Source organism: Vombatus ursinus, unplaced genomic scaffold (genome assembly GCF_900497805.2).
Source record: "Vombatus ursinus unplaced genomic scaffold, bare-nosed wombat genome assembly UNPS02014787.1, whole genome shotgun sequence".
Taxonomy (NCBI): domain Eukaryota; kingdom Metazoa; phylum Chordata; class Mammalia; order Diprotodontia; family Vombatidae; genus Vombatus; species Vombatus ursinus.
Window position 1 is genome coordinate 7,124,144 of NW_020954565.1, and position 13,773 is coordinate 7,137,916.

A 13,773-nucleotide genomic window follows, 5' to 3' on the forward strand; every position below is an offset into this window, starting at 1 on the left:
ATAGATAGATAGATAGATAGATAGATAGATAGATAGATAGATAGATAGATACAGTCATATGAAAAAATACTCTAAATCACTACCAATTAGAGAAATATACGTTAAAACAATTCTGAGGTACCAATTCACGCCTATCAGAAACAATAAATGTTGAAGGGGGTGAGGGAAAGTATGTACAATAATGTATTGCTGGTGGAGTAGTGAATTGGTCCAACCATTTTAAAGAACAAATTGGAATTATGTCCAAAGGGCTACAAAATTGTGCACACCTTTTGACCTAGCAATACAACTACTAGGTCTGTATCCCAAAGAGATAAAAGAAAAAGGAAAAGGACTTATATGTACAAAAATATGTATAACAGCTCTTCTTGTGGCATCAAGATATTGGAAATTGAGAGGGTGCTGATGGCTGAACAAGTTGTGGCATATCATATACATGAAGGGTGGTTTCAGAAAAGCATGGCAAGATCTATATGAACTGATGTAAAGTGAGAAGAACCATGTATGGTAACTGAAATATTGTAATGATGTTCAACTCTGAAACACTTGACTAATTAGACCAATTCAATGATCTGTGAAAATTCCAAAAAAATCTCATGAAGAAAAAAAATGCTATCCATCTCTAAAGAGAGAATTGATGAATTCTAAGGGTAAATTCTTTTTTGTTTTGTTTATTTTATTTGTTTGTTTATTTTTGCAATATAATAACAGGAAAATGTTTTACATGATTTTATTTGTGTAAATTATATTATATTGTGTGCCTTCTCAACGGATGGATGAGGGGGTAGGAAGGAGAATAGAATTTGGAACTTAAAATTTAAAAAGAAAATAATGTTATAAATAAATAATAAATTGAAAAAAGTGATGGCAAAATTTTTATCAAGGGAATAACATTGCATTTCTTTAAATGCAAATAGATTCTTAAATTTCTATTGATAAAATAGTCACCACCTTTGATACGTCCCAGAAAAGATTATTTCTTCTGCATAGATGAGAGAAAACTGACGTGAGGGAAATTTTCTATGTGCTACAAAACTGAATAAGAACTGTATAAATTAATTTTTCTCTTCCCAAGGGTGCCTATAAGTTTAGTCTTTCCCTTGTAAATAGAATTAAAAAAAAAACCTTTTTTTCCATTTTAATAATGTTTTAGGTCTAGGTTCCCTGTTGTTGGAATTATTATATCAACTGAAGGTGCAATATACTACCAAAGCCTACTTTTATGGCAGAAGAGTTAGGAGGGAAAAATCTTCATTTCAGCATTCTATTTACTCAATCCAGTTATCTTTTCTCTAAAGAGTCCTAGAGTGATAAGAAAGAATTTATTTTATTTCTTCTAGGAATAGCATTTTATTATTTTCCCTTCCCTATTTCAACCTAAAAGATGAAGACTTGCTTTTCCCTCCCTTGAAAACTTAAAGCAAAATATGCATGCTAGCGAAATGACAGGAATTTTTTTTTCATACTAATATTCTTGTCCTCTGGGGAATATAGCAAAAAACTTATATTCTCTGTTATTTAGTCAGTCAATCAACAAGCATTTATATATTGTTACTTAACTCTTTGAAGTAAGAATGTCAGGTCTCCAAAAATATATTATAAGTTCCTACAGCACAGGGAACATTTCTCTTTCTTTTGTATGTATAACATCCCCTCAGTGCCTAGTCCAGTGTTATGCACATAGCAAATGATCAATGAATTAATACCAAATAAATGGATTAGCGAATGAAAGAACTCCTGAATGAACGGACGGATGAATAAACTAAGAAAGGCTGAACAGAGTATATATTCATCTGCTTCATACCAGAATAGATACATGGTATGTAAGGAGAAATTGTTCATATTACTTCCTGTAATGTGTGGTATGAGCAACAGTAGGCCTGTAAAAAACTTTTTTGAATTCCATTTTAGTTCACGTCAACCCATATACTTCATGGATTCAAATTATATGTGTAGCAAAAACAAGTCTCTATGCTTATGAACTAAGGGAAGGAGATGGATTCTCAAAAGTTTTGGCACTATTCCAGCCTCCAGTTTTGATTGAACCAACCAAAATAAGCTATTTAGGCAGTGTTTTCACGGAACTAATAACTGCTTCGGAGTATGTGCAAGTTAATTGTACAGTAGGACAGCCTGGAAGTTACAAACTGAATTATTTTGCAAATGTACACAGAAACTTTATGGTATATGAGAAAAACAGTGAAAGATTTAGAAATTCTAGAAATCATCTTTTCTTCTTTGATCTCTACATTCTCTAATAGAAGGGATCATTGAAAATTTCATGCGATTTTATTATAATGATGTTGAATATTATGGTCAATAGAGACATGAATAAGATTTATATTTAACAAGATGTTGCTGCCATCATAAAGGGGCAGCTAGGTGGTACAGTGGATGGAGTGGTGGCCCTGGAGTCTAGAGAACCTGAGTTCAAATCCAGCCTCAGATACTTACTATGTGACCCTGGGAAAGTCACTTAACCCTGCTTGCCTCAGTTCCTCATCTGTAAAATGAGTTGGAGACAGAAATGGAAAATCACTCCAATATCTGCCAAGATAGTCTCAAATGGGGTCACAAAGAGTTGGACATAACTGATAACAATAGAACAACCAACAACAACAAAAAAGCAGTCATAGAGGATGACTGGCACATAATTCAATCGAAAGACGGATTGCCCATTGAGTCCTTCAGATTCTCCTGTTTGCAGATGATATGGCACATATTGCATCAAGTCCGAGGACATTTCAAAGCATACTACTAAATCAGATTCACTGCCACGCAAGATACACCCCCAGCAAGTATCTAAAGAATACATGCTGTTTAGAGTAGAACATGTTGTTGAATGGACAAAACAGAAAACTGGTTCATAAGTCTACAGATCTTGGATACTAAACAAAGACAATTCACTTAGCCTAGAATTAGAGGGGAAGAGAAAAATGAACTAGATGCATTTTAGAAACTGTGTGGTAATTTAATGACTCCAAGCTTCTCCTTGAAACTAAGGCTCATATTTTTTATCAATTTTTTTTTTTTTATTGAGAGGTAGGGGTGAGGCAAGTGGGGTTAAGTGACTTGCCCACTCACACACCTAGGGAGTGTTATGTGTCTGAGGCCAGATTTGAAATCAGGTCTTCCTGCCTCCAGGACCGGTGCTCTATCTACTGCGCCACCTACCTGCCCCTATCAATATTCTTATTAAGAGACATAAAATATCCATATTTGAAGAAAAGTGGTTGGTCACCCATAAGCCAATGGAGAAAAATAGGGTAAGAGTTGGTAGATGAAATATATATCCTGAGTCTCCAGACCATAATAACTTACTCTAAGGTTAAAGTAATCTTGTTACCTGGCTATTACCAGGGTGTAAAGTCTAGTTTTAGCAGTGGCCCCTATCTAAGCAGGTATTTTAACATGAATAATAAGGCCAAGCTTTTTGGCAGGTGGGCAAGATTCCAAATTTTTGCTCCTGAGAAATGGCAGAGGATTTTTTTTTTTTAAGCAGCCAAGTACTTAAGGATTTTGACTATATTGTAACCTCATTAATTCAGGCCTCTCTAATGGAGATTTTGTGATGCCACCCAGGAGCCAAGCTGCAGTTTACTTTTGAAATGTGTCTATAATTACAGAGGATTATTAACATATTAACAGAGTAAACAAAACTGTAAGAGTGATGTTTTCCCACTTGTGAAAACAAACAATTTGCTGGCACTTCTGATGTATCTATTTACATCCAATATAAATGGGGCATCACAGAGCACTGCCTCAGTACACATAATGATTACAGATTGTTCCCATCTGTCATTACAGGGAGAATCATGAAGTAGATAGAGGGCTTGCCTCGGACTCAGAAAAACCTGAGTTCTGTAACTCTGAAGCATACTGTCTGTGTGACCCCAACTAGTTTGTATTATTCATCACTGCCTGCTGTCCCCCTCCCACAGGTACTATAGGACTATAAATTGTACCTGCAATTACCTACACCAAGGGAAATCAGAGATCAGTTTGCTTTTGCCCCTCTTCTTCCTCCAAATAAATAAATCAGAACTTTTATTTGGCTATATTTCATTAGTTAGAATTACTGTACATACATTAAATTACCAATACTGAACTTCTTTAAAGAATAATCTGCAATTCCTATGTATTAGTAGTAGAAATAGCATCGCATTTGGAGCCAGAAGCCCTGGGTTGAATTTCCTGCTCTGCTACTTAAGACCTACATGACCTTGAAGAAGTAAAGGAACATCTCTGGGCTTTAGCTTCCTCGTTTATTAAATGAAGAGTCTGGACAATACGCCTTCTTAAGTTCCTTTAAGATCTAAATCTCTGATGCTATCTGTTATAACCAAACAAATGAGTCAAGGCTTAACTGTATGGTTTATCAACTTTGATCAAGACATTTAACTTCATTGACTCTCAGTTTCATCATCCGTCAAATGAATCATAAATGCTTTTGGGGAGACTCTGAGCTATGAATCTATGATCCAATGAGTTAGAATAAGGATATTCTTAAGAGAAGCGAGCCAATCAACACCCTTTAGGTCATTTTGACCTTAGATAACAACACTCCAAGGATAAGAATGAAGACATTAGTCGATGAAGTATTGGAAACTATTGTACTGGCTAAAGATGGATTGAGTTATCCCCGTTACAGCCTTGGAACACAATTCATCCTTAAATGCACTGAGAGAGAAAGACAAGGTTGACTATCTGCAGTTTCCAAGAGGAGAGATAAATCATGTTCTGGGTATTGTGCATTTAGTCACAGTCAGAATCATGCATAGGACTTTAAACATCCCAAGCATTGTAAACTATTAGACAGCTAAGAGGTTCACTGGAAATTCTAGCTGTCACCAAGACAGAACAGAGGACACTAAAGATAACACCTGGATATGCCTCTTTCTGTTTTTCTCTGAATACCTAAAAAAGGGGCAGGGAGTGCTTTCGATCACTGTTGAGAATACAGGTCACCATAAAAGTAGCCCAAAAAGTGTTAAATGCAAAATAAAGGCTTGCAAATCAGAGAATCTGACCATATCCTCTCTCTCCTGCTCTCCACATAATACACTAAGTAACCTGGAGAATATCTAAATTTAAAGCTTCGTAACTAAATGACTTCATTGGAGCTTATGTTCTAGTCACATGAAACGGAAAAATATCACTGTAGGGAAGAACTGTATTGTAGACAGGTGCTCTGCACATTTTTTCAGTGTAGGACCAGGACATGAAGCATAGGATAACTCAGAGCACTTTCAATAAAGTAAGAAAAAGTTCAATGTGACATCAACAGGATGAGAAGAGATGAGGTTATTTTAGCAGCAATTCATCAAGGCCTTGCAATTTGCCCAGTGTATAACCTGTCTAGAACTTAAAATCTCTGCAAGTTGCCTGAGGCTCAGACGTTAAGGGACTTGACCGTGGTCACACAGCTATAAAATGTCAGAAGTGAGATGAGAAATCAGATCTTCTTGAAGCCGAGTGTAACACTTTTATTTTCTATGCGGCACTGCTTCTCTTTTTGCCAATAATAGTTTATATTAATTCAAGGGGAGAAGAAAAGTTTTTCAGGGAAAGTCTTAAGTAGGCACTTTTAGTTCTTAATGTAATCTTTAGAGTCTTAAGTTACCATACTATGTAAAAAATTAACAGTATTTTTCAGTACCCCAGGTACAAGGCTTAGCATTAGGAATTCCTGTTTCTTGTTTTTTTAAAGATTCTACTTTATTTTTTCTTCAGAAGCAATCACTGTGTAATAATTACAAATGAAGTTCCCATTCACAAAATGGAAACATTTACAATGCATGTGTTACTGCTTGCCCTTTTGTGCTTATGTTTTAATTATCATTATTGCTGTGTGTTCCTTTTTGCACATTTTAATGAGTGAATTTTATTAGCATTTGTAGATATGGGCTATTTTAAAGTGGGGAGCCTAACTTTTTTTTAATGTACAGCAAAATAAAAGAAAAGAGAAAACAAAAATACTTACAGGAGGGCCTTTTGGTCCAGGGAATCCGACAGGGCCCTGAGGTCCTTGAGGTCCCTGAATTGGAAAAAAAGAAAAAAAAAGCCAGATTATTATTATTTCTTATATTGGTGCTGGAGTCCCACAGAAGGTAGTTACAAAAGAGAAAAAGTCACTTATGCATTGCACATACTGTTATCAACAAATTGCTTTAATTCTAATGCAAACCTATTGGCAAGATTTTCTGCAGTCCATATGATTACATCAGAAAATATAATGGGGAAAGTAAAAAGCATGACTTGCAAAATGAGAGCTATCTATCATTTGCAGTTTACTTCTAAGGCATTAATACCTAAAGGAATGAGAGCAGTGCACTGTAGTAACAGAGCTGTGGAAACATAACAAGATAGGCTCTAAGCTAATGTAAAAGCAACATGAATTTATTTTCTTTGCTCCTTACTTCTATTATGTGCTGCGAATTACTTCCATATTCTTAACCTGAGGACACTGCAGGCCTTCGCTATTCATGCCAAACACTCATAGACCTTTTTATTCTGAGTTGGCTGCTATTGGCATTTTAGCCTCCACTAGAGACAACTGTAGAATGGGGATATTTTATTCTACAACTCTCAGGAACGAAGTTCCTTAAAAATTCACCTCCATGGTTCCAAATTAGCATGGGAGCATTTCTGAGCAGTGCAAATAAATACCACTTTAATATCATGGTCTGTGGAACTCAGAATCTCAGGTTGAAGGATATCAAGTAACTTTGCAGAACACACTAGAGAATGCTTTCAACTAATCACTGAAGTCTTACATATATTCACTTTGAAAATAGTTTATCTTAACTTATCACTATAGGTACTTACCTTTTTTCTTCTTCTGATGTGAGTAGAACTTTCCTCACTAGCCATTTTTTAATTAAAATCTAGGAGTAATATTGATGTTCAATATATGTCTTTAGAATTACTATTGGTTTGGTATTTTAATGAACAATGTTTCCCAAAGCCTTAAAGAATCTTTGGTTTCTTTTAAAGTGATTAGGCAACAATTAGGTACTATAAATGCCTTTTTCTTTATACTTTTTTGAACAAATGGTAAATCTCAGGAAAGCATAAATTCATGGAAATTATCAATTGGTATATAACTCGTCATATTTTAAAACATCTTACAATAGTTATTCAGTCATGTCTGACTTTTCATGATCTCATTGGGGGTTTTCTTGGCAAAGACACTAGAGTGGTTTGCCATTTCCTTCTCCAGCCCATTTTACAAATGAGGAAACTGAGTCAAACAGGGTTAAGTGACTTGCCCCAAGTCACACAGCTAGTAAGTATCTTAGCCCAGATTTGAATGATTTGAACCCTAGAAGAAGTCTTCCTGACTCCAAGCCCAGCACTCTATCCGCTACGCCACCTTGCTGCCCTATAACAATAGTAAGACATCCAAAACCATAAGTGAGCATTTCCTAAACCAGGAAGGGACAAGTAGCTGTATTTCCAGACTCAGCTCAGGATCTCTTCAGAATTTAGTGACCATATATTTGTAAGGACATGTATGTTTCTGTGTGTACTGAGCGGGGAGGGTGGTGGGAGATCATATGCAAGACACACTGTACATCTCTAAAGATTATGTTAGGCACTCAGAAAAATGCAATAAAAAACCTTTTCAAGGTTTTAGGACTAGATCCATGGAAAGCAACAGAGGATAGTGATAAAGTATTGATGAAAAATTCATACAAAAATCAGGAATTATAAATAAAATTGAACCAATTTGAGAATTTTGATAGGCCTAAGAAAAGTATTTGTAAATTAGGGGAAATACAAATTGTTTTAATTATGGTTTGCTACAATCCTAATAAAATTTTAATGGTAAACAAATGGTAAAAAAAGACACTAAGCAGAAAATAAACATTATATGAATTTTTGAATAAAATTTAGAACTATATAAAATTGTGTTAATTATTCATCTGTTACCAAAAGAAAGGCTGTTTTTCTCTATTTTCTAAATTTCTGTTTTAATGTTTGATTAAGCAAACATTGATTAAACAAGATAGGTGGCATAATGGTTAGAGTACTGAACAGGAAGACTTGTGTTCAAATCCTGCCTAATATACTTAATACGTAAGTGACCCTGGGCAAGTCACTTAACCTTTGAGCGTCTCAGTTTCCTCATCTGCAAAAAGAGCTGGAGAAGGAAATAGCGAACCACTCCAGTATTTTTGCTAAGAAAACCCCAAATGGAATCACAAAGAGTCAGACACAACTGAAAAACCAATGAACAAAAACAACTGGATTATTCTAAGAATCAAATAAAATAACATAGAAAGTGTTATAAATGCTTCTTTTTATTATTAGACGTGACACTGAGCAATATTGATATGTGTTGAAGGGATTAGATAAGGAATATTGTTTTAGAATTTTGAAATCCTTTTTATTTCAACTAAATGACATTTTTAAGAGAAAGAATACTAGACTTAGAATCAATAAACACCAGCCTATGTCCCAGCTTTGCCACTTACTGACCATGTGACTTTAGACAAATCATTTTATCTTTTATGGCTTCATTTTCCTCAACTGTAAAATGGGGACAATATTTCTATTTCCTCTTTTGTAGATTTATTATAAAGCAAATACTTAATACTGAGTTTGAATAGCTATTAAGAAAGGAAACTAACACTGACTTTGTAAAAAAAAAAGATAAGACAAAGCATATCGTGCGTGTATGCATGTGTATTCGTGTGTGTACACACATGTTCAAACTAATGGATAGTAGGGAATATTGAGGGAATTTTTTGCCTTGAATAAAAGGATTGAGAATGAAGACATTTATGTTGACTCAAAATCTGATACACAGGTGAGAGATGTAAATATATGAGTTATATTAATGCTTTGTTATATTGTTTTAGGAACAAGACTTAAAACTATGATAAAGACTAGCCATCTATTTTCATGCTTTTACTGTATAGAGTTTTGTTTTTAACAAGTAGTATATCCAAATCAGTGAAATTATTTCTTTTTAAATGGATTCTACGTTTTATATTTGTAGCCAGAAATAAATATTTTCATACCCAAGGCAATGGTGCTGTATACATTTTTCTCTCTGCTCTCCCAACTACATTTTATTATGAAATTATAGAGTTTTAGAGCTGGAAAGGACTTTAAAAAATCATGTAGTCCAATCACCTCAATTTACAAAGCAAATAATGTTTACTAAGTGCTTACTATGTGGAAGGAATCTATACTAGATTTGAGGAATACAACTGAAAAAAAAATAATCCCTGCCTTCAAGAAGCTTACATTCCTCTGGGAAGGCAGAAGGCTGTTGGTAGTGCATACAATTTGTACAGAAATAAGTGAATAGAATACGTACAACAATAAAAATAACTTCAATATGGAAAGAGTGCTAATAATTGGGAGATGAGTAAAGTGATACCTGAGCTGTTCTTTGAAGGGAGCTAAGAAATCTACCATGTAGAGGTGCAGAGGGAATACGCACCAGACAATGGGATCACTTATGCAAAGGCAGAAGATGAAATGTAATGTATGGGGAACAGCTACTGGAATGGAAAGTACCTGAAAGGGCATAATGTGAAATAAGACTGGAAAGGCAAGTGAAGGCAGATTGTGAAAGAATGTTAAATGCTAGCCTGAAGATTATGAGGATGAGGAAAACAGAAGCAGTTAATAAGTGCCTCACCTCAAATCATATAGCTAATAAGTCAAGAGACAGGATTAGAACTCTTCTCAACTATAAACCCAGTACCCTCCTCTGAAATTTAACCTTGCTTGAAGGGTGCAAAATGGAGTCCATAAGATTTGTTTCCTATACACACAAATATAGTCTCTTTAAATTCTATACAATATTTTTTTTTAACAATTGAGATTTGTCTAAATTGTAGGTAATATTATTTGTAAATCTTTGTAAATAGAAACTTTAATATTAAATTGAAAATCATATAAATTTATATGCATACATCTGTATTGCTTTGGGAAAGATGTTCTCTGAAGAGAAAATAGTGGGTTTTCCTGGTCAATTAAATCTTTGATAATCAAAAACAGTAATATGTTCATTTTTCCCCTGAACTTCAGCAAATAAGATACATTCCATTTGGGCATTAAGAAAATATTGACTCTAACTTTCAAACTGGCAAATTGAATTAGTTTTGGAAAGAAATGAGAAAATACAAAATTCGTTGGCTCATAGATTCAAAAATTCTGTCAGAAAATAAAACTTCTTTTCAAAAAACCAAAGAAATATTTAATTCTTCATCCACTTTCATTTTCTAGTTCATAGATATAATTTTATCCAAATTAGACTGTCCTTTCCTCCTATCACTTTCTAGTTAGAGCTCTTTACTGGGTGTACATCTCACATTAAAGTGTATTTATTTTATTTCAAAAAAAACACCTAAGTGTTGGATTGTGATGAACCAGAAATAGATGGGTTTATGCCATTGATAGGTGACATTAATTATTTCTCATTTTTAAAAGTGTTGTTGTTAGGGTAAGAATTGGCAGACTATAAATTAATCTAGTTATCTAAAAGTTAAACTTCACCCAGTAGCAAACAGAGGGCATGCTCACTCATCAATAGTTAGCTCCATTGTGTAGCAATTGAAAATCAATTTTTCTAAATAGTTTTTCTATTTACTGGAATAGATGCTTCATCTTGATTTGAATGTATACTGATTGTAGCTTAATGGCTAATGGTAGACTCCATTTCACCAGCACATACTCAAATGAAATGCATAGAAGGTGATAAGGGACATCAAGGTTTCTATTAGAATTTTCTAAACCATTAAGTATGTCTGGCCCGAGTTTGAGAAGAAAACCGTAGGTTCAGTTCTACATACAATTTATCTCATTTTGAACTAAATAGAAAATTATTCTGATTTACCTACTCATTCAAATTAGTGCAATAAAGAATGAGGCATCATTTAACTGTGTGATCCTGGTCTTGAGGGAATTGGGAGGGGATTGGAATAGCAAGTGGTAGTGGGATTTGAGTGAACCACACTGACTCCATCTTGTGACTCAATTCTGGAGCTAGGTCAGACCCCTTTCTGTTCAACTATGGGTTTAGTCCAATTTCTGTCTCGTGAAAAAAAAAAAACAACTTCATTCAATTGTGGGAATTGGGGAAAAAAAAAAGCATTGCATTGTTTGAACCTAGTCCTGCATGGTTGGGAAGCTAGACTACCTCTGCTGGCTGTTTAGAGACCCTTAACAAAGGTCTTAGGTTATGTTGATCAGAGACCCAGTTAAATCCTAAGAACTGATGCAAGGAGTTTTTTCACAATTATACATCTCAAGTAACCCATATGTCTTATCTGCAAACTGACCCCATACTGATCAACGAGTTATTGTTTACATGGTCCTTTGGAATATAGACAGTCTGGGGGAGTGTCTTTTTCTGATTTCAGGGAATTGCACCTATTCACTCTCTCACCTCCAACTTGGAAAGTCCCAATCTCTCCTCCAATAAGAAATCACAGTACATAATTTTGTATCCTGGTTAATTGTTTTCTTCTAATTAATTGGTCTTATTTGATCAATTGTTTTTAACATATAAAAATTTGTCTCCCCCTTACTTGGTGTCCAACCCTAAACTGAGGAGGTCTGGTCCTGATTTGTTAGGCAATTGACATGCATTGCTTAATAAATCGATATGTTCAGAAGCTCAGTTCTTTGTTTCCTCAGTCATTTCATCTTTCACCCACCACAATCTATCTAATTGGAGTGTAGATTGAATGTGGATGTGTCATGCAGGGACAGATTGCTCTGCCCATAAATGATGAATACATATTAAAAAATAAAACAGCAACAAAAAGTTTCCTACATATAGTATGCAGTTTAATCTTACGTACTCTTTCACCAGGAGGACCAGGTGGACCATCACTACCCGAAGTACCCTGAGGAAAGAGAAAAGGAGAAAAAAATAATTTAACAACCTTCCTTTTCCCTGTTAGTTTCTGGCTTGAACCAGATAGGTAAAGATTATCTGCCACCTTACCTTTGGACCTGGTTTTCCTGTGGGACCTCTTGCACCTCTTGAACCTCGTGGCCCCTGAGGATTTGAAAATGAGACAGATGAGACTGATCCAGTGCTGAATATTTTTCAGAAGTAGAGTCAATTTTCCCTTTAAAAACTCTCTCAAAATATCGAATTCCAAATGCAAATGCAAAGCCCATTATTTAAATGAAGGTACTTACCGTTGGACCACGCTGTCCCCGGGGACCTGGTTTGCCAGCTACACCCTGCCAAAGACAGTTCAAACAGTTTTTTTTAAACAGTATATTACAGAGAATTACAGGTCTGGGGCTGAATGAGACACTATCAAACCCCCTCAAGACTAAGATGCCATTTTTCATCTATTTAGATCTTTTGCATTTTAAGTAAATATTTTTTTTCTTTTAAAACTGACCATCTCACTAAATTCACTGGACAGTTTATGGAAGCAGGATGACTCATGGGAACCTTCTATCTACATTATTGCAAGATGTGTTTTTACCAAATACCTAACTACAAGGAGATGTTGGGGAGAAGAGCACTATAGAATAAAGATTCAGAATTGCAAGCCCAGCACTTTTATGTCAATTGACTTAAAGGGGGTTAAGGGCAAAAGTGAGAGATGGGATTTGAATTCAGTAAAATTATAGACTTGGTTGATTCCCTATGAAAATTAAAGAATGGAGTGTAAATACACAAAATAAAGATTAGAAAATCTAATATGAGTGTTATTCTTTTAATGCAAGAAATCTAAATAAGGAGCTTCGATAAATAGCCAAACTATTATTGGATAATTCACCCAAATACTACAAAATTTTTTTTAATGAGGAATCTTGATTTGCAGTCATTTTTTAAAATATCCAAATACATTTACTGCATATCACTGCACAAATTTTATAATACTCAGTACATATTACATATTTATTTCTATTAAATCCCTATATCTGTTTGAGACAATAATTATAATTCTTTTATCGTGGAGACCAAAAGAATTTAAATGATGGCGTGGCTTCATTGGTTTGGTAGGGGGGAAATGGAACTTCATCTTTTCTAAAGAAAGTCTAATGGGATAAGAAGAAAGTCAATTGAAATAATGCTACCTTTCACAAACTTGTTTAAAGTACAGTGACTTTTTAATTGCTAACTGAAATGAATTGGAGGCACATCAATGAGACATGTTACCTCAGTGTGACTTAATGCTTTCCTAAACGACTCTCATCTAAGGTTTCCAAAGCAGTCTTTCACTTGATAATTTCGTCAGTTTTCTAAAAATATGATCAGTCTCTTTGAGGTGAACTTCAGAAATAGAAGAACAATGATCTTCCTAACCTGTGTTTTACAGATATAATCTTTGCAGAATATTCATAAGTTTTTCCCACCTGCTTTGGTAGACAAAGTAGAATCTTTCAGCTTATTATTATTAGTTTATTTGTGCAATTAGCACAAGTTTCCCATCCTATTTGCTACCTTCCAGATTTGCATAAACAAATATCTGACACAAGATCACCTACAAAATTGTCAGTACAATTCTATTTAAATATATGTGAAAGGATCTTTATATAACATACCCTGGCACCTTTCTCTCCATTGGCACCTGGGAACCCTGGAAAACCAGTGGAACCCTATAAAAGAAACATATGTTAAAAATAAATTGTGAATGCTTGGTGATAGTTTCAGTTATATAGGGTAACTTTAATTTAAAACAAAATAAGTATGAAAAAGGGTGTTATACTTAAATCAGATAATTTTTTCACGACACAATACAGCTTTGGTTCATATATTTTAAAATGAGCTTACCATAA

The 13,773-nt window shown here is 34.5% G+C and overlaps 1 protein-coding gene across 1 annotated transcript in view; it reads right to left on the minus strand.

Moving 5' to 3' along the window:
• Positions 1–13,773, minus strand: part of COL11A1 (collagen type XI alpha 1 chain) — a 289,348-nt gene that overhangs the window by 112,711 nt on the left and 162,864 nt on the right. The window contains exons 32-36 of the mRNA XM_027868250.1: positions 13,540–13,593; positions 12,175–12,219; positions 11,975–12,028; positions 11,829–11,873; positions 5,984–6,037 (exon numbers count right to left, since the gene is read on the minus strand). Coding sequence (XP_027724051.1) covers positions 5,984–6,037; positions 11,829–11,873; positions 11,975–12,028; positions 12,175–12,219; positions 13,540–13,593 — 252 coding nt within the window. The remainder of the gene's footprint in view (positions 1–5,983; positions 6,038–11,828; positions 11,874–11,974; positions 12,029–12,174; positions 12,220–13,539; positions 13,594–13,773) is intronic.